The sequence below is a fragment of the Ascochyta rabiei genome, chromosome 16, assembly GCF_004011695.2.
Source record: "Ascochyta rabiei chromosome 16, complete sequence".
NCBI classification, from domain to species: domain Eukaryota; kingdom Fungi; phylum Ascomycota; class Dothideomycetes; order Pleosporales; family Didymellaceae; genus Ascochyta; species Ascochyta rabiei.
This window is the reverse complement of record NC_082420.1, coordinates 554,807-576,867: the sequence shown is the minus strand read 5'-3', so window position 1 is coordinate 576,867 and position 22,061 is coordinate 554,807. Positions and strand designations below refer to the sequence as shown.

Sequence of the window (22,061 nt, the reverse complement as noted above, 5' to 3'; positions counted from 1 at the left end):
GTCGTGGTGTTAGTCGCCGCGCGACTGATGTCGTGTGTACAAGGCACGCACTCGTATGGACAACGTATGTGGCAGCGATGCTAGGTCAAGACGATCCAAGCGTGATGAAGTAACCAGGTAACCAGGTAAGGTGGGGCAAAGGATGTAGAAGTCGAATGCACAATGACAAGGGCGCACAGTGGCTGGGAAGGTTGTGCAAGTCCAGCCGTACGGCTATCAAAGGGGGTCGACACTGGACAGCAATTGCTCTGCAGTCCGCGGCAGCGCGAGCTTCTGCGCAAGGCGGTACGGCAAGTACGGAGCCGACGTGGGCGTCCGACTAATGCTCTATCCGGGCTGCGGTTGCGCTGGGACGGGTGCTGCGAGTGCGCGGCGCAACGACAAGATTTATCGAATCCTGTCCTGGCGGGCGGGCAGAAGACAAGCGCTGACGAGACGAAGGATGGCTGCTCAGCTCCGTTGAGTTCAAGGAAGGATCGACCTGTGGTGCAAGTGCGGCAGGTGCAGACGAGGGCGCCTCATCCCTGGCGGTGACGTTTTCGAGCCCGACTTCTACTGGCGCTCCCACGCCTAGAATGTGTTCCACACCCTCGCAGAGTCAAGGGGATTGGATACCGCATTGCGGGTGCCCATCTCGCAGAGGAAACCAGCCATCTATGACAGGACCAGGACAAACCACAGAGAATAGAGAACAGAGATTAGAGAATAGAGAATAGAGAATACCAGACACGGGCTTGTCGCAAGGAAAACGCCAATGCAATGATGCGCGCCGGCATGCCCTGCTCTGGAAGTCAATGTGCACGGCTTGGCTGCGATTTGCAACCCCATTCGGCGACTTCGAACTTGATCATCATCATCATCATCATCATCATCATCATCATCTTGTCCACATTCCGCCTTCGCGACGCTCGCTGTCCTGAATCCCACAGCTTGATGGCGCTGATGCACGATAACAGCCTGCATCTCCAGCTCGTCAATTGTTGTAAGGAGGCGAGAACAAGCTACTATCGCCCAGAATACATCTTCCCTGCATCAGCCGGCAACGCTCGCTCACCTGCGCTCAGTGCGCTGTCTGCAGCGTTTCTCCTTTCCAGTCAACAATCGTGCTCACCTGCGCTCAGTGCGCTGTCTGCAGCGTTTCTCCTTTCCAGTCAACAATCGTGCTCACCTGCGCTCAGTGCGCTGTCTGCAGCGTTTCTCCTTTCCAGTCAACAATCGTGCTCATCCTGAGCATCGCCCTGAATCCCACTTCGAGAGCTGCAACGAACCCACCATCAGTGTTTGGCTCTCACTCTTCTCTTCGTCTTCACTTGCATTGTGCGGTGCGCTGGATTGCGATTTGCGCGCTCACAGCTACAGCTACAGCTACAGCTACAGCTACAGCTACAGCTACAGCTACAGCTGAAAGCTGGAATCGAGAAAATTTCAGCTGTACCAATCCATAGTCGTGAAATTTCAGCAATCCAAAATAGCCTACCATGGCCTCCGCAGCCGTCCGGGAAGCCATGGGGCAGTGCTTGCGCTGTCACTGCCGCGTTGCTGCAAGGCGAGAATCTTGAACGATTTGACAGGCGCCCGTCCCACAGTTCGGCGATCTCCTCGCTCCGAATTGCCCACTTCTGAGACTGCATGACTGCACTCACCACCGATGGCGGCTGAACGCCAATCATCAACTCTGTTGCCGCCTCAGCCCAGCTACATTCTTCGCGGCCACGCCTCGCAGATACACAGCGTTCGGTTTGTACGCCAGAACGCTCGTCTCATCACAGGCGACGCAGACGGCTGGGTGATATACTGGAAGCTCGAGACCAAGCGTGCGCTAGCCGTGTGGAAAGCTCACGACAATGCCATCCTGGGAACAGCAGAATGGGGACACGATAAGATCCTAACGTGAGTCTTGCCTGCTACGGAGGATGTTGTCTTGTCTTGTGCACTTGGCTCCTTTTGTTTGTTTGTCGTGGTTGTCAACGTCAAATCATTCACTTTCTACCGCACGTCTTTCAGACTCTACCGCACGTCTTTCGGACTCTACCGCACGTCTTTCAGACTCTACCGCACGTCTTTCGGACTCTACCGCACGTCTTTCAGACTCTACCGCACGTCTTTCAGACTCTACCGCACCGCACGTCTTTCAGAATCTACCGCACCGCACGTCTTCAGACCCCACCGCACCACACGTCTTCAGACCCCACCGCACCGCACGTCTTCAGACCCCACCGCTAACACGTGAGCGCACATTAGTCATGGCCGCGACAACAGTCTGAGGATCTGGCAGATCCGTACATCAGATGAGATCTCGCTCTCAACGGCCTTGCCCGCAGAGGTGGCAGCCGCCGATCGTCCCATGCCCTGGCTTCTGCACACGCTGCCGGTGAACACACTCAACTTCTGCGCTTTCTCCATGTGTCATGTACATACACAGGAAGAGACATCGAACGGGCTTGTCGCAGATGATGAACCTCAGCCAGTGTGCAGCAGAGTGCAATCCGCCATCCTCGTAGCTGTCCCAGCTAGAGACGACAAGAAGGTTGAGGTGTATCAATTCCCCGATGAAAGGTTGAAACATGTGGTGCCTCGCGCCCAGTCGAAAGACACAGGTAAGCTACCTGCGAACGTGAAACTGATCGAAAAAGTCCCCTGAGGATCGTGAACCACCAGTGATTTTGCATATGCCATCCTCCTATTCAACTAGCTTTCAAAGTCTTTACTGAGGAGTACAGGAATGGTCATGGCCGTCAAGCTCGTACAGCAATCCTCAAAAAAACCTACCACGGTGATTACTGGTTATGAGGGAGGCCTTACAGCTGTTCACATACTACCCAGGAATGACGACTCGTCCATAGGAGTGGCTCGACTTGTGTATCTCAGTCAGCCCCATACACAGCCAATTCTGTCATTAGACGTTTCGCCAGATGCCAAGACATATTTCACTTCGGGCGCCGATGCTATCATTGCTGCTCATCTCCTCCCAGACCTACCGCCGTTCGAGGTGGAACCTACAGTGGCTCCATCGACAGGCGAGGAAGCTGAAGCTGAGTCAAGAGTCACGGCCTATACGCAAAGTTTGGATTCAGCGTCTCGAAACCTCGGTGATGTTGTCAATGCTGGAGAGGAAGCCAAACCATCCAACGAAGCCGACCCAGAGCACTCCGATATATCAACCATCGACTCAACACTCTCATTGCAAGACAGCACTTGCCCACCTCTGACATTCACCAAACTTGCTGTTCCCGCTCCACATACGGAACCTCAGCAATCAGCTCTCAAAACTGGCGGTCTTTCCTCTCTTCTCTCCAGCAAACCGTCACATCCAATAAGCGCACGGACTGTACCTCCACCAACATCACCTACCATTCAGGTGCCACACAAGATCAACAACACAAAGCATGCTGGCCAGCAATCCCTTTGTGTTCGCTCAGATGGCCGGCTCTTAGCCACTGGGGGTTGGGACGCGCGGGTGCGTATATACAGCACCAAAACACTCAAGGAAGTGGCAGTGTTGAGATGGCACAAGGAGGGCATCTATGCTGTTGCTTTTGGAGAGATACTGGACGCTGGGATTATCAGACGCAGCGCAGACAAGCATGGAGACGGAAAGGAAACAGGGGAGGTGTCCAGGAAGGAGACAGGTCTCAACCAGCTGCAGAGACAACGTGAGGAGAAGATGCAGGTCAAGCACTGGGTTGCTGCGGGGGCCAAGGATGGGAAGGTTAGCCTGTGGGAGGTCTTCTAGGGATGAAGTATCGTCCACGAACTACGGCAGCCATGCGAATCGCTGCCACCGAATGAGATGTTCTGGGACAATGCAAAATATGATTTACGCAATAGCGTGCAGCAGCTAGCGGTCTCGGTGAACGTTGTACGGTTGGCGAATGAGAGGCGGTGCGCGTGCTTCCCCGCAGCCGAGGCATGGGGAAGTCCAGGGTCGAAGGCTTGACGCCATCAAATGTGGTTCAATACCAACAACACTCCTGATGATCTTACCAACAATGTCATGACCATACCCATCTGCAATATACCCTTGTACGCATGTTGTCCCGTGCTTGCACATAGCGACTCGCCCTCTGTCACGTTCTGCCCATGTAGTGTCTGCGCCTAGCACCACCGACGATCTGGTGCACCTACCTTACTACGTAGAACCGGCGTATAGCCACTCAATCGCCCGTGATGGCCTCTTCCAGAGACCGCAACGGCCCTCCTCTGCCTGCCACGGCGTCCGAGTATGCTCCCGATCTCAGCATCACCGCCGACGACAACGTCCACCTGCACGCCGCCGGCTACAACGAATCGCCCGACCGAGGCCTCATAAACAGCTTTGCGCGCTTTCGCTCGTCGCCTCTTGACTTCATCCGTGAAGTATCCCTGCACTTCTCTGGCACAGGATGGCGTTCTTTCGATAACCACATCGGACAGCCCGAGTTCTACTCCGGCTTCTCAGAAGACATGAAGACACGGGTGCTCAGCAACCCCATGCTTGTCGCCAAAGTACGAGACTTGGCAGCAAAGAGGGTCGAGGTCGAGGCTGCCGATGGCCTGCTGGGTGCTGAAGCGCAGAGTGGTGGCGGTGTCGGCGAAAAGGACAGGAAAGCGAAGAGAAAGACGCAGATCGAGGAGTCGCTCTTGGAAGTCAGCGAGACATGGACAGACGGCATGATCTGCAAGATGGAGAGCAAGAGCTTCATTCGCGGCGCATACTACCTGGCCACGCAACTCCTGACAAGAGCATACCATCAAGGTGTACACGTTTCGAGCGAAGAGGTGCTACGGCTCCGCACCGTGGCCGCCGAAGCAGCACGGAAGAAGCACTCCATCATCTTCCTGCCCTGCCACCGCTCTCACGTTGACTACGTGTCGCTGCAGATCATCTGCTACCGCCTAGGCCTCGCGCTGCCCACTGTTGTCGCTGGCGACAACTTGAACTTCCCTGTCGTGGGGTCGTTTTTGCAGCACGCAGGGGCTATGTGGATTAGGCGGAGCTTCGGCGAAGATCAGCTGTACATCACACTGGTACAAGCCTACATCGACACATTACTGCAATGCGGATACAACCTAGAGTGCTTTGTTGAAGGAGGCAGAAGTCGCACGGGCAAGCTCCTGCCGCCCAAATTCGGCATCTTGAGCTACATGCTCGACAGCGTGGCGAGCGGCCGCGTCGAAGATGCCATCATTTGTCCTGTGTCCACACAATACGACAAGGTGATCGAAGTCGACTCGTATATCAGCGAACTACTCGGCCAGCCGAAGCCAAAAGAGAACCTCATGGATTTCCTGTCCTCATCCTCGGTCCTGTCACTCAAACTTGGCCGCGTAGACGTCCGCTTCCACGAACCCTGGTCTCTGCGAACGTTCATCAGCCAACAGCGCGAGCGGGCTAGTAAGCTGCCTCAACAGCTTAATACAAAGGAAGATCGCATTCGTTTACTACGGACGCTTGGATACAAGGTCTTGTCCGAAATCAACGACGTTTCCGTGGTCATGCCCACAGCGCTGGTCGGCACAGTGCTACTCACGCTGCGAGGGCGTGGCGTAGGCAAGACCGAGCTCATTCGCAGAGTAGAATGGCTGTGCGATCGTGTTCGTGCTCAAGGCGGCAGAGTTGCGCATTTTGGCAACCTCCCTACCAGTGTTGTCGTAGATCGGGCGCTCGAGGTGTTGGGACCGGGGCTTGTTGGCCTTGTCCCTGGGCTGCCTGAGGATACCTATTACGCCGTCGATCGGTACGTCTTGAACTCCGTCATTCATCTGTAGGCTCACATGTATTAACATCCTATTCCAGCTTCCAACTCTCCTTCTACCGCAACATGACGATTCACCTCTTCATCCTGCAGTCTCTTGTCTCCGCCGCTCTCTACAGCACCGTCAAACGTGGTGGTGCCCCCGAATCCCAACGCATGAGCTATCCCGACCTACACGCACAAGTCGCCTTCCTCTCCCAGCTTTTCCGCGGCGAATTCATCTTCCCTACTGAAGGCCTGGATTTCAATCTTGCACGTACGATTGCTGGGCTTGAGACCGACAACGTCATCAAAGTAAACCGAGATAGCGAAGGCATGATCGAGAGTCTGGAGTTGAGCGAAGAAGAAGGGAGAAACGGCCGAGAGAATTTCGACTTTTATTGCTTCCTGATCTGGCCGTTCATCGAAGCCGCCTGGCTCGGCGCTATATCCCTCATGATGCTTACTCCTCCTCTCAGCCACACCTCTGACTCTCTGTCCACCGCAAAAGAGAGATGGCTCGACATGAAACGCGTCCAAGACCGATCTCAACTCCTCGGCAAGACGCTCTATCACCAAGGCGACCTCTCCTACTACGAGGCGGTCAACAAAGAGACGTTGAAGAACTCGTACACAAGGTTCGAAGAAGAGGGCATGATCGTTGTAGCCAAATCCAAGACTGCGAAAACGGCCACCACCATACGACTCGCGGACGAATGGACACCCGCGAGAGGAGCTAAAGGCATCATCGCGGACGGCCCGCTGTGGAGGTTTGCGGAAAGAATCAGCGCCAGCCGCCGTGAGGGCAAGAACAGGCGAGACGGCGCTACGGTGCAGACTCGGGTTTTGGGCCTCGCCGATCTCGTGGGCGACGGCCTCTGGGAGGGTCGTGCTCTCGATACGAAGAGTGCAGGCGCGGTCGAAGTCGGGGCTGCTACGAGGCAGGCCAAAGCGGGGATGAAGAGAGGTAGTATGGCAAGGCTGTAGATATCCTGCGGTCGCTTGACAATGCACGTGTACAACACTCTGGACGTGCAAGGGTTGTGTGAATAGAGCTTCGAACAACATGGATTGGCGGGCGTCATGATGTGATGCTTGAAACCCTCGATATAGCACGTACTCCTGACGGCTGTCGGCTCAAGAAGGATACGTATATCGCCTGGTCAAGCGGTTTCCTCTTCACCCGAGTTTTCAGGCGAACAAATGCATAGGTGTGTCGCGTTGAAGTACGAGCTACCTACACCTGTCCGAAAGCCACTCACCGACGTTTGTTCACTTCTGCGACCAATCCCAGACCTCATTCCACCTCTCCCGTCCCATCTCAACAGGTCCGTCAAACTTTCCGAACCGCGGCGGTCCAGTGCCCGGCTCCGGTAGACAAATCCAGTCCCGTATGCACCCGGGTACTTCCTGTCTGCTGTGGCTGATGCACAACAGTGCTTGGTGATCTTGCAGGCCTGGCACCGCCACTTTTCCCTTGGTCTCCGCGGGCCTGTGATCCGTTTCTGTATAGCGGAGCGTCATGGACTGGCCGTGGCTGAGGAACAGCAAGCATTTGTCTCGTGCGAGATCGTCCATGCCGCTGAATGCTTCGTCGAGGATGACGATGTCGGGGTTGCGGATCGTGGCGCGGAGGAAGAGAAGCACGCGTTGCGCCGAGTAGGAACTCTCGCCGAACAAGACGTGCGACGCCCAGCCCAGATTGCCACTTGAGGCTTCGCCGTCCTTGCGCAGGAGGTTGAGCTCAGGTTCGAACCACCGAAGACAGGCTTCAACACGTTTCGTTGCATCATCGTCCAGACCGGGTTTGACGATTGGCGTCTCGCTCCATGCCGACTCGAGTGCGCGGCGCACGGTTAGGTGCTTAGGAAATAGTGCATGCACCTCTGGCGAGGCGTGGCCCATGCGTGCTTGGATTTCGAAGATTGTGATGCCTGGCACACCAGGCTCAGGTAGACGTGAGCGTTGGAAAAGCTTGACTGGGGCCGAGTATGTTTGCGGATGGTCTGAGGTGACCAGACTGATGAGTGTGGTCTTTCCAGAACCGTTTGCGCCGAAGATACCCCAACGTTGCCCGCGATGGACGCTCCAGTAAAGACCGTCTCTCTCTTCTCCATCGACGTTCTGTTTCCACTCTCCAAGCACAGAGTTGGCTCCGTACTTGATGTTTACACCCTCCATTTCGACCACAGGTTCTCCAACTGGTACTTGCGTATCGTCGATCTTCTTGTACCCGTCCCGACTAAGCGCACCTGGTGATGCTGATGTGTCAGCACCATCCGTCTCGAAGTCACCTCTCTCAGAGAGATGGCGTCCCACCTCACGCAACTCAACGAGCTTCGGATCTAGTTCAAGACTCGATGATTTCGACTTGATCGACTTCTCGGCAATAGCATACTGCTGTGCTAGATACTGGAAAACCTCTGCTTTCGGTCCGAGTGAGTCGACTTTACCATCCTCACCAGCATAGACAATATGTGTGATCCACTCCGGTATAGCGTCTTGTGGTCGTAATGAAAGCACGATTCTAGGCGAGTTTGCTTCAGCAAGGCGATGCAGTACTCGAGATATGTGTTGTGTCACTATTGGGTCCAAGCCAACTGGAAGATTATCAGCAGATTGTGCAATGGGGCAGTGCTGTAAGGCATACTGAAAGGTGCATCCAAACACAAAACCTCGGGCCTAGTCAGCAAAGCCTTCCCGATCCTAGCTCTGCGACTTTGCCCATTGCTGAGCATATTGACAGGCTTATCCAGGAACCTCTCAAGCTCGAGATCCTTCATAACCTGTCTCGTGACCTCTTCATCAATAGACTTGGCTTTCAGTTCTTCTTCGCCAGGGTTCAATGTGACAATGCCAGTCAGGTACCGCTTCAACGTGAAGTCTCCCTCTTCTTTCAGACTCTCATAGCGAGCAGACAGATACGCGCCTCCGAAAGCCTTACGCTCCACATCAAAGCCAACATACTCAATAGCTTGATCAGGATACCGTAGCCTTGGTTTCTTTTCTGTTATGTCCGGAGATAACAGGTAGGGATATGTCCGGGCTGTTGGTGGAAAGCAGAGAAACTGACCACGAAGAACCTGCAGAAACGAGGTGCGGATTGTAGAAGAAGGACTCAAGATGGCCCAATGCTGGTTTGGTGTTGCGAACGAAGGCAACGACAGGCTCAGATGTGGGAACAGCGGCGGATTGGGAGGCGCATCCTGTCCCGTAGCTGGCTTCGACTCTGGATGGGCGCGGTAGAACGTGCCATTGGCAATATTGACAATGGGCGCTGAGTAGAGCCTACACGATTTTTGGAGCCTTGCGCATCTTGAAGCGGCAAAGAACAGTGGTTTCGTCCTTCGCATGTCGAGTACAATGACGTCTGGTGGATCCGAGGTGTTCCTGCAGTACAGAGATCAGGAACAACCGATGTTTCTCCGTGCCTAGCGCCTCAGGCACGAACTCAACCCGTTTCACCACCTCTCAGCATCGCATTTTGATGCGATCCTCCTTTGCCATTGTCGAAGCCATCGTACGGTATCACTGCGCATATCGTACAACATGCTATTGCATCGTGTGGGCTTGCTGTGAATGAGTTTCTCCTCACCACTCCCTAGCTATCTTCTTCGTCGAATGAAATCCACCTGAGCGAAGTTTGACTGAAAGGTCAAAAGCTTGCAACTTTGCGCCTTTACACGTACACTCAACTTTCCAAGTCGGTTCGTTCGACACTCGAGTGCTCGCCAGGCAGCATGCATTCTACGTCAGGCATGTAATGTTTCTAGACGGTGATCGTGCAGCTCGGCTACTGGAAAGACCCACTCGACTTGGCGACTCTCAAACAGCAGTCTACGCAATGATTCCCAGACTGGTGCCTGACAGCAAGCCTGTCAAACATGTCGATCACGCATCGAGCCGGTTGAGACTGCATAAAAGCTTGGCTATAGCAATGTGACAGCTGCGTATTCCACTAAGCGCAATCCCATAGGTTCGTTGCTCTACACCTCAGGGCTTGTCCTTGTTTGAGCGTTATGGAGTCTACAGAGAGGTATGTTGGCGCAGCAAAAGAGATAGCAGAAGGGGCACAATTCTGTATCAGGTAGCCCATAGCACTCTACGGTAGTCAAAGGCATAAAGCAGCTCGCTTTGCCAGCTTCTACACATCATCACACCACCAGTTACTTCTACTTCTCTTCCCCGTCACTCTTTTGGGTTACTAGCCGTGGAACGGCCTTGTATAATATCTTTTTCTCTTTGGCCGAGTCAACCGTTGAACGGTGCTCGCTCGCTCCTTAATCGCACTCAAGATACCCATCACCCATCCATCGTCATAATCTTCCCACAATGAAGTCGTTTTGCCTCCTTCTAACCATCGCCGCCACGGTCACTGCTCTCCCGCAGTCACTAGCCACGGTCAACAAAGTCCCAAAAATCCGAGGTACGAAGCCCATCAGCCCAGACCTAGCTCTTCTGACCAAAACAGTGAAACCGCACCGTCGCGCCAACCAGATTATCCCCGTAGTTGTCGGCGGACCTCAGGACACTTTCGTCCCGAACTCTGTCGTCGCCGCCGTGGGGGACATCATACAGTTCCAGTTCAGTAACGGCAACCATACCGTGACCCAGTCCACCGCGGATACGGCATGCACGCCCATGGAGGCCGGGGTGCACAGCGGCCACATACCGTTCCAGGACGGCCAGACAGAAGTGGGGACGTTCAACGTGCCAGTGACGAGCACGGACGCCATGTTCTTGTACTGCGCGACGGGCCCGCATTGCCAGGAGGGACAGGTGATGATTGTCAACCCGTATGCGCTCTCGATCCTTGCTCGACCATGCAGTCGCTGACACCGCAGATCAGTGCAAGCGCCCAGCAGGTGGCCGACTACGCCAAGCTCTCGCAAGCAACGGAGAAGAGTACCGACGGGGGTGAGCCCGTCGGCGGCAGCGCAGGGAAAATCGCTTTGGATCAGGCTGCATTCACGCCTGCGCCGCCTGAGGAGGCTGCTGCTGGGGGACCACCACCTGCAGCTGCACCACCTACCGAGACGCCGGCCGAAGCACCGGCCGAAGCACCAGCAGCCGGCAATGCGACTGCGCCCGCAGAAACAACGGCTGGGATGGGTGGACAGCCGCCTGCGGAGACATCGGCGGCAGAGAGCGCTGCAGCTCCAGCGGAAACACCTGCTGCCGGAGAGGATCAACCTGCTGCCGGAGAGCATCAACCTGCTGCTCCGGCAACGGCTGCGGAGGGAGAAGCAACGGCATCTGCGTCACCTACTTCGTTTGTCTTCCTTGCATGAGCTTCTTTCTCGTAGCCGACAGCGAAGCGTTTCAATACAGATAGCCAGATATTGCAAGACTCACAACCAGTTGCTACCACTCTCGTGCATACTTGCGTAACACGTCTTACCTACCCACTGAATCGTGATCAGCCAGCGACGACAAAAGCCTGCAGATGACGACACCTCTTGCTGTGATTTACCTGACCAGAAGCGCATTGGAAACCCAGATTTGCAAATACGAGGGGAGAACGAGTCTTGAATAAACTTTGATGGTTTCATGAACGTGAGAAGTCATATATAAACAAGTAAAGAGGCCTACCCACAGGGTTGGTTACAAGAAGGGGTATACATCGTCCGAACATATACAGGAAAGAAGCTTCACTAATCCTGACCTTAGAAAGTCCATATCGTAGATTCATTATACCGGAACAATGAGGTCTGATGAAATCGTCGCGGTCTGTAATGCTGTACGTCTTCCTCTACTGAAGATGTGCTCAATCGCTGACGAGCCAAAACGTCACGAGTGCGAACCAGATCGGGTTTGCACCGCCAAAGCTCGGCGCTCCACCCTTTGCTGTCGGTGTGGGCGTGACTGTAGGGTTGGTCGTGCCACCTAGGTGAACACAGCAGTCAGCAAGGCACCGAGAACAGCCATACTGCACCAGCCACCCATCGACATACTACTGGCAGAACCGGTCTTAGTCGCTGATGGCTGCGCTGCAGTCCCGCTGGGAGTCCCGGTGCCTGTGCCTGATGGGCTGAGATTTTGACCGCCTGGTGTGTTGGCTTCGGTCAGCTTCGTAAGCTCCAGGTTCTGGACCTGGGCACCGTTGGATCCATATACGGCCTGCTTAGGCTTGGTGTCAGACACATCCACAAGCTTGCCATTCTTGGGGTTGCTGATGCCGTTGGTGATCAGGTCCTGGCATCCGGGGCAGACGGCTGGGATAGTGAAGTTCTTGCTAAACTCTTCAGCTGTGATCAAATCCATGCTGCACTCCGGAGGCTTGATGTTGGTGCTCGAGGCATTTGTCGATTGAATAAGGCTGAGATCCAGCTTGTTGAATTGCCCCTGAAGGTTATCGAAGTCCTGGCGGAGAGTCAGGGTACCATTGCTGTTGATGACGACAAGACCATAGTCTGCCTCTTCCTGTGAATACTCGTAGACCAGACCACCGCTGAGCGAAGTCATCTGAGTGCCGTACAGAGCCTCGACCTCGGTGAAGATACGAGGCTGGACCTCATTGCAGCCATACTCGGAGTACTGGATTAGGGTTAGCAACGATTTTCCACAAATCAACACCAGACTTACGAAAACCGGGATGGCCGAGTTCTGGAACATGTTCACCAAATCACTATAGCCAGAGGTTTGGAAGTTAGCTTCGCCACACCAGCTGTACGAGTTGAGGCCGAAGAAGTCGGAAGAGGACTGGTCGTCGTCGTGAGAGCACTGCATGTAGGCCCAGGTGTCGTGCAGAATCTCGCGCACGTCGGCGGCGGAGTAGCCAACAGGAATTGTGCGATCGGAGTGGTTCTTGATGTAGTTCTTCAGATCGCGCTGAACAGCTCGAATGTACATGGGATTGTCTTCAGCAGTTTTTAGATCGTTCATCACCTCGTTTGCGGCGAAGAAGGCGAGTGTATTGGGGAAGGCTTTGAAGTTCTCCACGACGCCAAAGATGCGCGTAAGGTAGTCCTTGTGGTAGGATGTCCATGGCTGGAGGCGGTTGATGCTCTCGCCGGACAGAGGAGAGTTGACATCGAGGATCATGTAGATACCAGCGGCGTTGAAGATGGACATGCACTCGGAGTGGTCAAGGGTGGGATCGACATTGTAGACACGGATCGTGTTCACCTGACGGCGTTAGCATCTGCAGATGGAGCTCTGCGTAGTACTTACACCCAACTTCTGCATGACCACAGCATCACGCAGACACACGTCGGCGTCGGTGAGGGCATCTTGACCTGCTGATGGCTTGTATCCGGCTTGACCTCCAGGCTGGTAGTCGACACCAACAATCATCAAGCGCTTGTTTGTGACGGTGTCGACAAAGTCCTGACCGCGGACCTCGACCGGGTTGACGGCGTGGGCGATGCTCGAAAGCAAGGCGGGGAGGAGCACGAGCGAGCGAATGAGCTGTTAGACCGTTAGTGTCCATAGTGCCGCCGAACGAGGGTCCGGGATGTTGGGTAGAGTGCGTACCGAAGCCATTGCGAGAACGGTAGAGCGAGAGTATACGTGACGCGCGTACAAAGGCCACCGTGCAACGAGCAGACAGTACCGTGCTAGAAGAACGCGACGGGGAGCTCCACAAGTTTATAATATTCCTATCGTCAGGACGACTAGTGCACGGCCAGCAGGGAACCACGACGAGGCCTCGGTTAGCAGGAGCCGCGACAAATGAGCGAAAGGCGCGTTGGACGCTATCGAGAAGAGTGGAAGAGGTCGTCAAGGTCATCAAGGTCATCAAGGTCATCAAGGTCGTCAAGGTCGTCAAGGTCATCAAGGTCGTCAAGGTCATCAAGGTCGTCAAGGTCATCAAGGTCGTCAAGGTCATCAAGGTCGTCAAGGTCATCAAGGTCGTCAAGGTCATCAAGGTCGTCAAGGTCATGTAGAAGGAGATATCCGCACAGATTGGACCCGAAAGGCGGCAAGCTCGACCATGAGGCCAGGTGCTCCAGCGCAATTTCGTCCTTGACCCGCGATCCATCAGCGGCCCTTTCTTTCGGCCATGCGGGCTCAATCAAGTACAGGACTTGCGCATCGTGAGACAGCGTAGCTGCGCTCATCGCTGTACGAGACACGGGAGCATTTCTCGTCTGGACGCCATGAGCACAAGCTTGCGCACTGCTACGCGCCGCTCGTTCTTGTGACAGCGGCCATTGTGATGTCCTGAACTTGAACAACGCCATTTCCGCGGACGGGGGCTTGAGTTTGACGCCAGCGTTAGGTTGGGTGGGCTTGGTCTTGGCGTTGCTGGGCAGCGGAAGGTCCGTGTTGACTTGTCCACTGCAGCCTAGTCTCTTAGCCAGCGGCCCAATGTGATGCGCGCTTAGTACCCATGTCGTCGTGCCTTGTGCCTTGCGCCTTGAGCTCGTGTACGGATGATGCCAACTACTCCGTGGACATCCAGCACGAGAGAGCCAGAGTGCCGGTCATCGAACACAATGTCAACAGACACAGTATGCTACTTGCCGCTTGCGCAACCCATCGCGTATGTTGTTCGTTAGCTGCATCACCCTATACAATACCACGAGTGCAGATGAACAGGTCCAACAGCAAAAGTCTTTTATCTATCAAGTATGTAGATTTCAGCACGAATTGATCAAACACTTGCGCTATAATGAACATGCCTTGTGCGTGTTCACCTCTCGCATAAACACAAGAGCACCTAACTCTCCTTCTCAACATCCTCCTCCTTCTTCCCTTCCCCGATAACTACTTCTTTCGTCTCGCCGTAAGCCTCCACTTCCCCACTACCATCCGCCTTCTCAGCGCTCACAGGCTCCTCTTTTGGCCTCTCATCCCTGGACCTGCGCTCCTCTTTTGACCGCTTAGGCTTGCCAACCTCCTCTGGGAAAAGCTCCTTGAACAGCTCGGGCTGGAATCTGTTGATTCTCTTCCATGTCTCGTTCCACAACTGTTCTTTCTCGGGCTCCTCATCTGGCGGCACAAGATAGCCGCCGTTGCTCAACACCAACAGCATGTTCTTCAGGTTCTCACAAACTGCCTCCTCCATATCGCCCTGCCCGCTGTTCACCAGACGGTCCATGATCGTGATGATCTTGAGCCACAGGTCCAAGAACTCTTTGTCCGCCTCAACTTCGCTCAACAGCACCAAGTAGTGCAGAAACACCTTGGAGAGCAGAGTTGCGGCGCGGACGCGCGTTTCACCCATCCCCAGCGGATCGGATTGGTAGACTTCGGGCTTCAGGAGCTGGGTGATGAGAGGCATGAGCACAGAGGAGAAGATGGCAGTCCATTCCTTGTGGTCAGGAGACGCAAGCGAGGAGGAAAGGAGTGTGCGTTGAATGGATGCAAAGGCATTGGATCGAATCTCGCGGCAGGGGTTGAGGCACTGGTGGGCAAGCGTCTTTAGGATCGGGGACCAGTACGCTGTCCATGCTGTTTTACGTCAGCTTCAGATCATCTTTGAGAATAGGACACGAGAAGCAAGTTGGGCATACCTTCGGTGGTTTCCAGATGTGACTGCTCGATGAAGGCCGGCACTCGGCTCGAAAGCTGGAACACAATGGTCATGGCTTTGCTGCCACGAACAACAACCTCGGTGCTCTCTGGTTTCTTGGGCTTCTGACCCTTGCCGCGTCGAGCAGCTTGGTCGTGCAGCTGCTCTTCGCGGGCCCCAACCTGCGCTTGCGTAGCGAACTCGTTAAGCAGTCCAATAGTAGCTTCGTAATTGTCTGCAGTGATGCAGGGTTGCGGCGAGGTAGTTAGGTCTTCAACGAGCTGAAAGACGTCACCTGCTGCTTCCGGAACACCGCAGAGACGGCTCAGGATAGTCCAGAAGTCTGGTGAGCCTGCTAGTTCGCTGCGCAGAGCCACTGGGCCTTTGCAGCACTCTGACAAGCCGTGTAGAAGTGGCTGGGAGCACGCCTTGAGTAGAGCTTCGTCGAAACTAGAAAATGTATGAAGAAGCACGGGCGCGCGGATGAAGTCATAGTCGTTGCTCGCCTTGAGCAGTCCGAGGAGGTAGTAAACCGACCGTGCTATCACAATGGGATGATGCTTTGACGCATCACGGATCACGCTCGATAAAGCGTCTGTGACATCCTTTGCAAGCTCTCTGACGGTCTCTTCATCGCGCTGTGCGAGCACTGTGGCCAGTTCAAGCACGAAGACAAGACTAGGGTCATAAAGCGGACCTTTACCCTTGGCCTTGTTGCCGTTCGGCCGTACAGCTTGTCCAGGAACCTCCGGCTTGACTACAATCACCCTTGGCTCACCATCCTCAGGTAGGTGCTCGAGTAGGGACTCGAGGAGCGATCGTAACGCCTCTACAGGCAGCTGACTGATGTTGGCGAGGATGTCTTCAAAGTGACACTCTTTGACCGTGTCTACAGTGCAGAGCGTATACTCAATCTCCTGATCTGAAGGTTCAGGAGGCTCATCATTGGCAAAGCTTGACACGTATGAAGTGAAAGCGGAAAATATACCTGCGTCAGCCGGACGTTCGGCTCGATCGATGACCTGTGCAGGGTTCTGAAGCGGTATGGGAGGTAAGGCGAGAGTCTTTTGGAAAGAAAGGAAGTAGGGTGGGATCAGCGAGTTGATGAAGAGGTTCACCATGATACGGATGAGCTGTACATATTAGCTTCTGGGGAAAATTCGGTATATCTGAAGACATACGTGGTTCCATCCGTCTCGAATACCCGTCTCGTTGCCCTTGATGACTTGGAATAAGACAACAGTCGCCAGTTGTGCTCTGCCATCCCGACCAAAGCGCACGGCAGTCTCACTGACCATCACACTCTTCTTGTCAGCCTGAACCTCAGTGTTAAGTGATGTGCTTGGTGGCACGTCAGGGGCTAATGTGCTAATGTACGAGAGACTGGAGATAATGCGATCAAGTGCATCGCTCAGTCCATGCTTCGCTGCTATCTGCGCGCATTGGTCAAAGCCAAGGACGACACGTGAGAAGACGGCATCGTCTGTTGCAGACATGAAAACGTAGGATAAGGTCGCCACAATAGGCTTCCACGTTGCTGCAAACATGTCGGCGTCGAAGATGTTGGTGTCGCAGATGATCATGTTTGAGGTCGATTGGACCTTGACCAGTAACTCCTTCCAAGCGTGGTCGTAAGCGTTTCTGTCGTTGTGCTCCTCAGGAAGAATGATTTCACGCGTCTTGATCGAGTCGTAGATGGCTTGCAGATATTCAGGGTCGAAATTTTTCCCGTCGTTGACGCCACGAAGATTCTTTGCGAAGTCTTCGACCTTCATTCGCTTGTCACCCTTGAGATTAGGGTTGTGCTGATCAGTGTTTAGCATGATGACAGCGTATGTAAGCACAAAGATGGCATCCTTATTGGCGATCTCCTCCGGCTGCGCCGCGTTGTAGTACTCCTCGGAGAAGTCTGTGATGATCCTCTCGATGAGAGCCGACTCACCAGGGAGGCGGAAAGTATGCAGAAGCAGTCTCAATGCTTCATCAAGGCGTAGACCCCGGAAGTCGAAGAGCTTCATAAAGGCTTTTAGTATAGGTTCGTTGTCACGCTTGGAGAGAAATTCTCCTAGCACCTTCTTGTCAACTCGGGTTGTGCCCTTGACAAACTCGGCGATTGCGTTCGGATCGTCCGGATCAGAGATGATACCTTGTGATACCAGGAACGCAATACCAGCCTTTGGCTTCTCATTGAACTTGGTCGCTCCGCGAATAATGATCTTCTTTCGCAACCTTTGCTCACGCAGTGCTTCGGCACTTGGCAGCCCCTCTGTTACAGGCTCATCGTCTAAGCGATCCGCTATGGACTGCACGAAGCCTAACAAAGCATCCAAACATAGTGGAGGCACGTTGACTGTGCTCCATGTCGCCGAATCAGGAAACGCGTTGCGTGAGAGCAGGCCAACGATATCCATACAGACATCGCCGCGGTCGATCTCGCAGTCATAGTTGACGAACAGCTCAGCCATAAACGAGGGTATCCGGACAAGGCCACCAAGATTCTCGACCATAGCTTCCCTAGCATCAGGCTTTCGAGCGCCGCCCTCCAGCCCGAGCTTTTGTCTATCCTTGACTGGCACTGGCGTGGATCGACCACTGCTGGGAACATGTTGTGGTGGCGGCTTGATGAGACTCGGGGCTTGCGGCACACCTTCGTATAAGGACTGGTCGATGCCAGGCTCCTGGGGTATCTCGACCCGCGGGAAAAGGCACGCAACCACATAGGAGAGATAAAGCTCTTGTTGTAGCTTGAGCACGTTTCTGCACGTTGCAAGCAGTGTTCCTGCTACACGCAATGACTCATTGAGGACGGCCATGTTATCTGACCTCACGAGCTGGAAAAGGTGTCGACAGAGCGTATCCTTCGCCAGATTCGCGAGACTTGGATGGCTCGCTATCGAGGGTCCGGCAACTTCGAGTGCAACGTCTACAATACGTAGTGCCATAACGCGCATAGTATCAGTGTGCTGACGGTCATGCGGGTCCAGCAGATCCACAAGCACCCTGAACAGCTCCCGTATGGATGGCAACGAGTATGGGCGTATCTCAGCAGGTGGCTGTTCACCCTCGGCTGTTGCAGGAAGATCGAGCGTACTGCTCGCTGGATTGGCGTCTTCGTGGTCCTCATGGCCTTTCTCCAAACTGCTGGGCTGCTGGGGCGACTCCACTTTCGACTGCGCGACCTCGCCCTGGCCGTTCATAGAAGGATCCATCTTCAACCCATCTGATTCCATCTTTCCTTCCAACTCCTCGTCCAGCGCATCCAGTTCGTCTGGCGTTTCGATTTCCAGCGTCTTCAATCTCCGGAATATGACTTGGCACATGGAGACCATGGCAATCTCAGCAGACCGGCGAAGCAACTCGGAAAGTCTTGCCTGACAGCACATGCTTAGTCCAGTTTCCATCATTTCGCAGACGCTCTCGTCGCCCAGGACCTGTCCACCAGGTCCAGATATCATGCCCTCCATAAGCTTCAAGATACGAAGCAACACTATTTCGTCGGCGGCCGAATCACTTGCTTCGAAACGACAATGTGTGATGGCGGACGAAAGCTGCTGCATAGCTTCGGGAAGGCGAGGGGAGTCATGACCGATGACGCCGTACGAGAGAAATTTGGTGATGGCGATGAGGGCGAGCGAGGTGATGGGTGCAGACGTAGAAGAGGAGCGAATGACCTGGAGGAAGGGATGCAGCATCGAGGGTGTGTCGAAGGTCCTGATGTCTGCCGCAGCGTTAGAAGATCTCTGGCAGGTGTTTAAGATCAGCACCCACCTTTACAGCCCTTCAGATCATTTCTCAACCTTGCGAATGCAGACATGAGAGGGTTGTCCTGCATGCTCTTGCCCTTCTTTCCCCGTAGCCCCCATCTGCTAGGTACGGCTTCCTCTTGCTCTCCGCCGGTGATTATCCCCTGTCCTGTTCGGTCCCGCCGTTGGACAGCAGGGGTCTTGTTCGAAGAGCCACCCAAGATAGCTGAGACGGAGGAGTGCGCCCAGCGGGCATGCTTCCGCATAGCAGATGTGACTGTGATACATTCTGTGACTACCAGCGCGACTGGGTTGACTGCGACGGTAATGGGTCGAGGATCCGAGCTCGCAGGCGCGTCCGGGTGGAGAGTTGCAGCATCGTGTTCGCTGTCGATACTCGACATGGCGATGTTGAAGGTATGTTCGTGTGTATGGCGCGACAAGGCGTGGTGGGCGCGACGAGTGTGTGGGTGTGGTGGTGGGGATATAGCTACATGTCCCGTTCAGAAAGCTCAGAAAAGAACACGCATCCTTCGTAGCACGGCTGCCTGTATGTGTCGCGATGTATGCGCTTTCAGAAATTACCAGCGTTTTATTGGAACACGTCAGGCGAGAAATTGGCAGGCATCAGCGTTAGTGAGCACGACTGAAGGTACGTTCGACATCGAAGCTCTGCCAAGCGACGCCGCCCGGAGGTCTCCAATGCTCTCCGCAAAGGCCAGGTTGTCCGCGCTGAGCTTTGAGCATCATCATTATCAACGATTTTGCGAACAGCTTAAACCATCTCTCGGAACATGGTGAATTACTGTTACAAAGACAACGCTCAAACCTGACTTTCGAGCTTCAAACGCCCGAGATGCTGCAATAACTGTCTAATGTATACAACTCTTCGACGAGGGCGAAAACAGCCACCAAGACCAGATGCTCTAGACACCCCATCGAGAGACTGTATTGCCGAGTCGTGTACGTAGCTGTGAATGAAAAAATAAAAAATAGAATAGCCTGCTGCGCTCCCACGTGTGACGCATTTGCAAAAACGTAGTGCAACAACTGTTGAAAAGCTGGCGGATAACACATATTCTCATGTACTCTATCCAAAATCGTTACTGTGGTCGTTACCTGAGCACCTCCTAACGCTTGTACGTAGCGTACAACAGACCTCCAAAAAGACGGTCTCGCAGGCAAACAGAGAGCGTGAAGCAGGTTCTCCGGCCTAAATGTTGCGACTTTTGGGGGAAGCGCTTCTAGGACTGATTAGACGTTTGCTTCGTTGGTCACATCAATAATATCTTGACCTACATTTGATTCTTTATGACCCCCCTTTCTTCTCCTCCTGCTTCTTCTCCTCTTTCTTTTCGGCCTTGGTGCCTTCTTTCTCGGCCTGTTCCTTCTCCTGCCGGGCCTTTTCTTCGTTCTTGGCCTTCTGGACGAGGTCTTGAACCTCTGACTTCTCCTTCTCCCACTCTGACGATTTGGTGTCAAATGTTGCGTGCATCTTCTCCTCTTTCTCTTTCTTGGCCTTCTCTTCTTCTTCCTTCTTCTTGCGTTCTCTCTCCATTTCTTCCATGTGTCGAATGTCGTCGACACTCGGCTCGTAAAGATGCCAGATTGTGTAGTGGGGCAAACCGACGACAGAGAACTTCATGCGCTTGGCCATCTACCATACTGTTAGAATCTGAAGCATACGTTAGATGCACTTCACGACGTACCTTGCCAAAGCCCTCGGTCTCAGCGTGCTTCTCGAAGCTGAAAGCGGGGAAATGAACACCGGAGCGGAAGACCTTTGCTTTAGCCAGAATACTGACTCCACCGACTCCATCAATCTCCATCTCCATATCTGGGTCGCCATAAGGGTCGCGGAGGTAGGCCAGATGCGGTCTCCAGGTTGCATACTCTGCGTATCCTTCGACGATGACAGCATCCTCGTCAAGTGTGTCGGCGAGCGCGAGGGCGGTTTCGGATTCTTGCCACGAGTTCAAATCGTAGGGCTGTTCCCCACCGAGCCAGTCAGGTAGTGGGCGCCAGACGTCTGTGAGATTGTGTCAGTTGTTGCTCGCTCTTGAACAGTGTAGTTGAACTTACTTGGCACAATCACGTCCTTGTTGTGTCGCATGAGATCCTCGAGGATCGTGAACGGTGCTGTCTCGACATCGACGTCTCTCCAGTAAACCCAGCTGTGAGTGGGTCGCAGAGCGGCACTGAGAAGCCAGTTCCGCGCCTGGGCCATCGACTTACGACGACTAGCTTGCGCTGCAAATCCGTGACGCGACTCGACGTCCTGATTGACCTTCTGTCCGAAATCTTTCTCCATGACCGAGATCTCGCCGAATGTCTTCTTGGGGTCTGGGTTGGCTTGCAGCTCCTCCAGCTTCTCTGTCAACAGAGCAATAGTGTTGTCCTTGGAGTCTCCAACGAGAAAAGCCAGATCGATAAGATTGTGTGGGTACGTCAGGTTCTGCAGGTGGCTGAAGAACATGGGGAGATGGGGCGAGGCATCTCGAAGGGGAGCACAGATCAATATCCTCTCTTCCCTTTCCCACCCCCGTGCAGTGCCTTGCACATTGTTCAGGTCGTAGTAGCGCACGGTCTCGAGTTGCGAGTCCTCACTCGAAGTGAGATAGCTGAGGGGGCTAGAGCCCAGGTTCGGGCGCAGGTTGGGGAAGATGAAGTAGAATGCTGTGAGGAAGATGGAGCCTACAAGCAGCAGTCGCTGGATCAATTGCCTCCGCCGCCGAAGCGCAGGTTGTGACCGAGGCTGGAACCTGCAATAGCACTGGTGGTTAGCGTCGGGCATCCAGGGCTTATCGTCGTGCAAGATAGAGGGTAGAGGCGACGGGAGTGCTGTGCTGAGCATTGCGGCGGCTGAACGTACTTGTGAGGTTGGATTGAAAAGGTGCTTCCTTGAGAGGGATATGCCCCGTTTGAGTATGCATGGCGATGCATCTTCCCTTTCGGCGATGATGAATGTAAGGGCAACATTCAGAGAGCGGCTCTGCAAGTTCGGGTTGCTCTGCAGTATCCCTTGAACACCCCGGTCGACCTTCGACCCGCCAGATCACCGTGTCGCGGGACACAGCGCAGCGCCTACGAAGCGGGCGCGGAGGGTCGGTGAGGGACAAGCGCCAATGCTGGCGACGTCAGGCG

General features: G+C 54.3%; 8 protein-coding genes across 8 annotated transcripts, besides 5 other annotated features; 4 read left to right on the top strand and 4 right to left on the bottom strand.

Moving 5' to 3' along the window:
- Positions 1-679: 679 nt before the first annotated feature.
- Positions 680-722: a tandem repeat.
- Positions 723-846: 124 nt separating this feature from the next.
- Positions 847-882: a tandem repeat.
- A 467-nt stretch (positions 883-1,349) lies between these two features.
- Positions 1,350-1,403: a tandem repeat.
- Positions 1,404-1,648: 245 nt separating this feature from the next.
- Positions 1,649-3,733, top strand: EKO05_0009107 (Astra associated protein 1 Asa1; the record flags this gene model as incomplete). Its single annotated transcript, XM_038942139.1, has 3 exons — positions 1,649-1,890; positions 2,242-2,597; positions 2,721-3,733. The coding sequence occupies 3 exons, from the start codon at positions 1,649-1,651 to the stop codon at positions 3,731-3,733; spliced, it is 1,611 nt and encodes a 536-aa protein (XP_038795715.1).
- Positions 1,917-1,966: a tandem repeat.
- Positions 3,734-4,167: 434 nt separating the features above from the next.
- EKO05_0009106 (uncharacterized protein) lies at positions 4,168-6,701 on the top strand (the record flags this gene model as incomplete). The annotated part of the gene is made up of 2 exons (XM_038942122.1): positions 4,168-5,717; positions 5,777-6,701. 2 exons carry the CDS (start codon positions 4,168-4,170, stop codon positions 6,699-6,701), a joined length of 2,475 nt encoding a protein of 824 aa, XP_038795714.1.
- A 285-nt stretch (positions 6,702-6,986) lies between these two features.
- Positions 6,987-9,067, bottom strand: EKO05_0009105 (uncharacterized protein; the record flags this gene model as incomplete). The annotated part of the gene is made up of 2 exons (XM_038941921.1): positions 6,987-8,314; positions 8,365-9,067. The coding sequence occupies 2 exons, from the start codon at positions 9,065-9,067 to the stop codon at positions 6,987-6,989; spliced, it is 2,031 nt and encodes a 676-aa protein (XP_038795713.1).
- A 979-nt stretch (positions 9,068-10,046) lies between these two features.
- Positions 10,047-11,005, top strand: EKO05_0009104 (uncharacterized protein; the record flags this gene model as incomplete). The annotated part of the gene is made up of 2 exons (XM_059637464.1): positions 10,047-10,510; positions 10,564-11,005. 2 exons carry the CDS (start codon positions 10,047-10,049, stop codon positions 11,003-11,005), a joined length of 906 nt encoding a protein of 301 aa, XP_059493447.1.
- Positions 11,006-11,600: 595 nt separating this feature from the next.
- On the bottom strand, positions 11,601-13,199 carry EKO05_0009103 (Glycolipid anchored surface protein 4 precursor; the record flags this gene model as incomplete). Its single annotated transcript, XM_038942011.2, has 4 exons — positions 11,601-12,251; positions 12,300-12,842; positions 12,888-13,124; positions 13,191-13,199. 4 exons carry the CDS (start codon positions 13,197-13,199, stop codon positions 11,601-11,603), a joined length of 1,440 nt encoding a protein of 479 aa, XP_038795711.2.
- A 189-nt stretch (positions 13,200-13,388) lies between these two features.
- On the top strand, positions 13,389-13,757 carry EKO05_0009102 (uncharacterized protein; the record flags this gene model as incomplete). Its single annotated transcript, XM_059637463.1, has 1 exon — positions 13,389-13,757. One exon carries the CDS (start codon positions 13,389-13,391, stop codon positions 13,755-13,757), a length of 369 nt encoding a protein of 122 aa, XP_059493446.1.
- Positions 13,431-13,597: a tandem repeat.
- A 622-nt stretch (positions 13,758-14,379) lies between the features above and the next one.
- EKO05_0009101 (GDP/GTP exchange factor for ARF) lies at positions 14,380-19,321 on the bottom strand (the record flags this gene model as incomplete). The annotated part of the gene is made up of 4 exons (XM_038941924.2): positions 14,380-15,113; positions 15,176-16,307; positions 16,356-18,892; positions 18,943-19,321. The coding sequence occupies 4 exons, from the start codon at positions 19,319-19,321 to the stop codon at positions 14,380-14,382; spliced, it is 4,782 nt and encodes a 1,593-aa protein (XP_038795710.2).
- Positions 19,322-20,226: 905 nt separating this feature from the next.
- Positions 20,227-21,896, bottom strand: EKO05_0009100 (Mannan polymerase II complex anp1 subunit; the record flags this gene model as incomplete). The annotated part of the gene is made up of 4 exons (XM_038942015.2): positions 20,227-20,574; positions 20,627-20,946; positions 21,000-21,679; positions 21,790-21,896. The coding sequence occupies 4 exons, from the start codon at positions 21,894-21,896 to the stop codon at positions 20,227-20,229; spliced, it is 1,455 nt and encodes a 484-aa protein (XP_038795709.2).
- Positions 21,897-22,061: the final 165 nt, after the last annotated feature.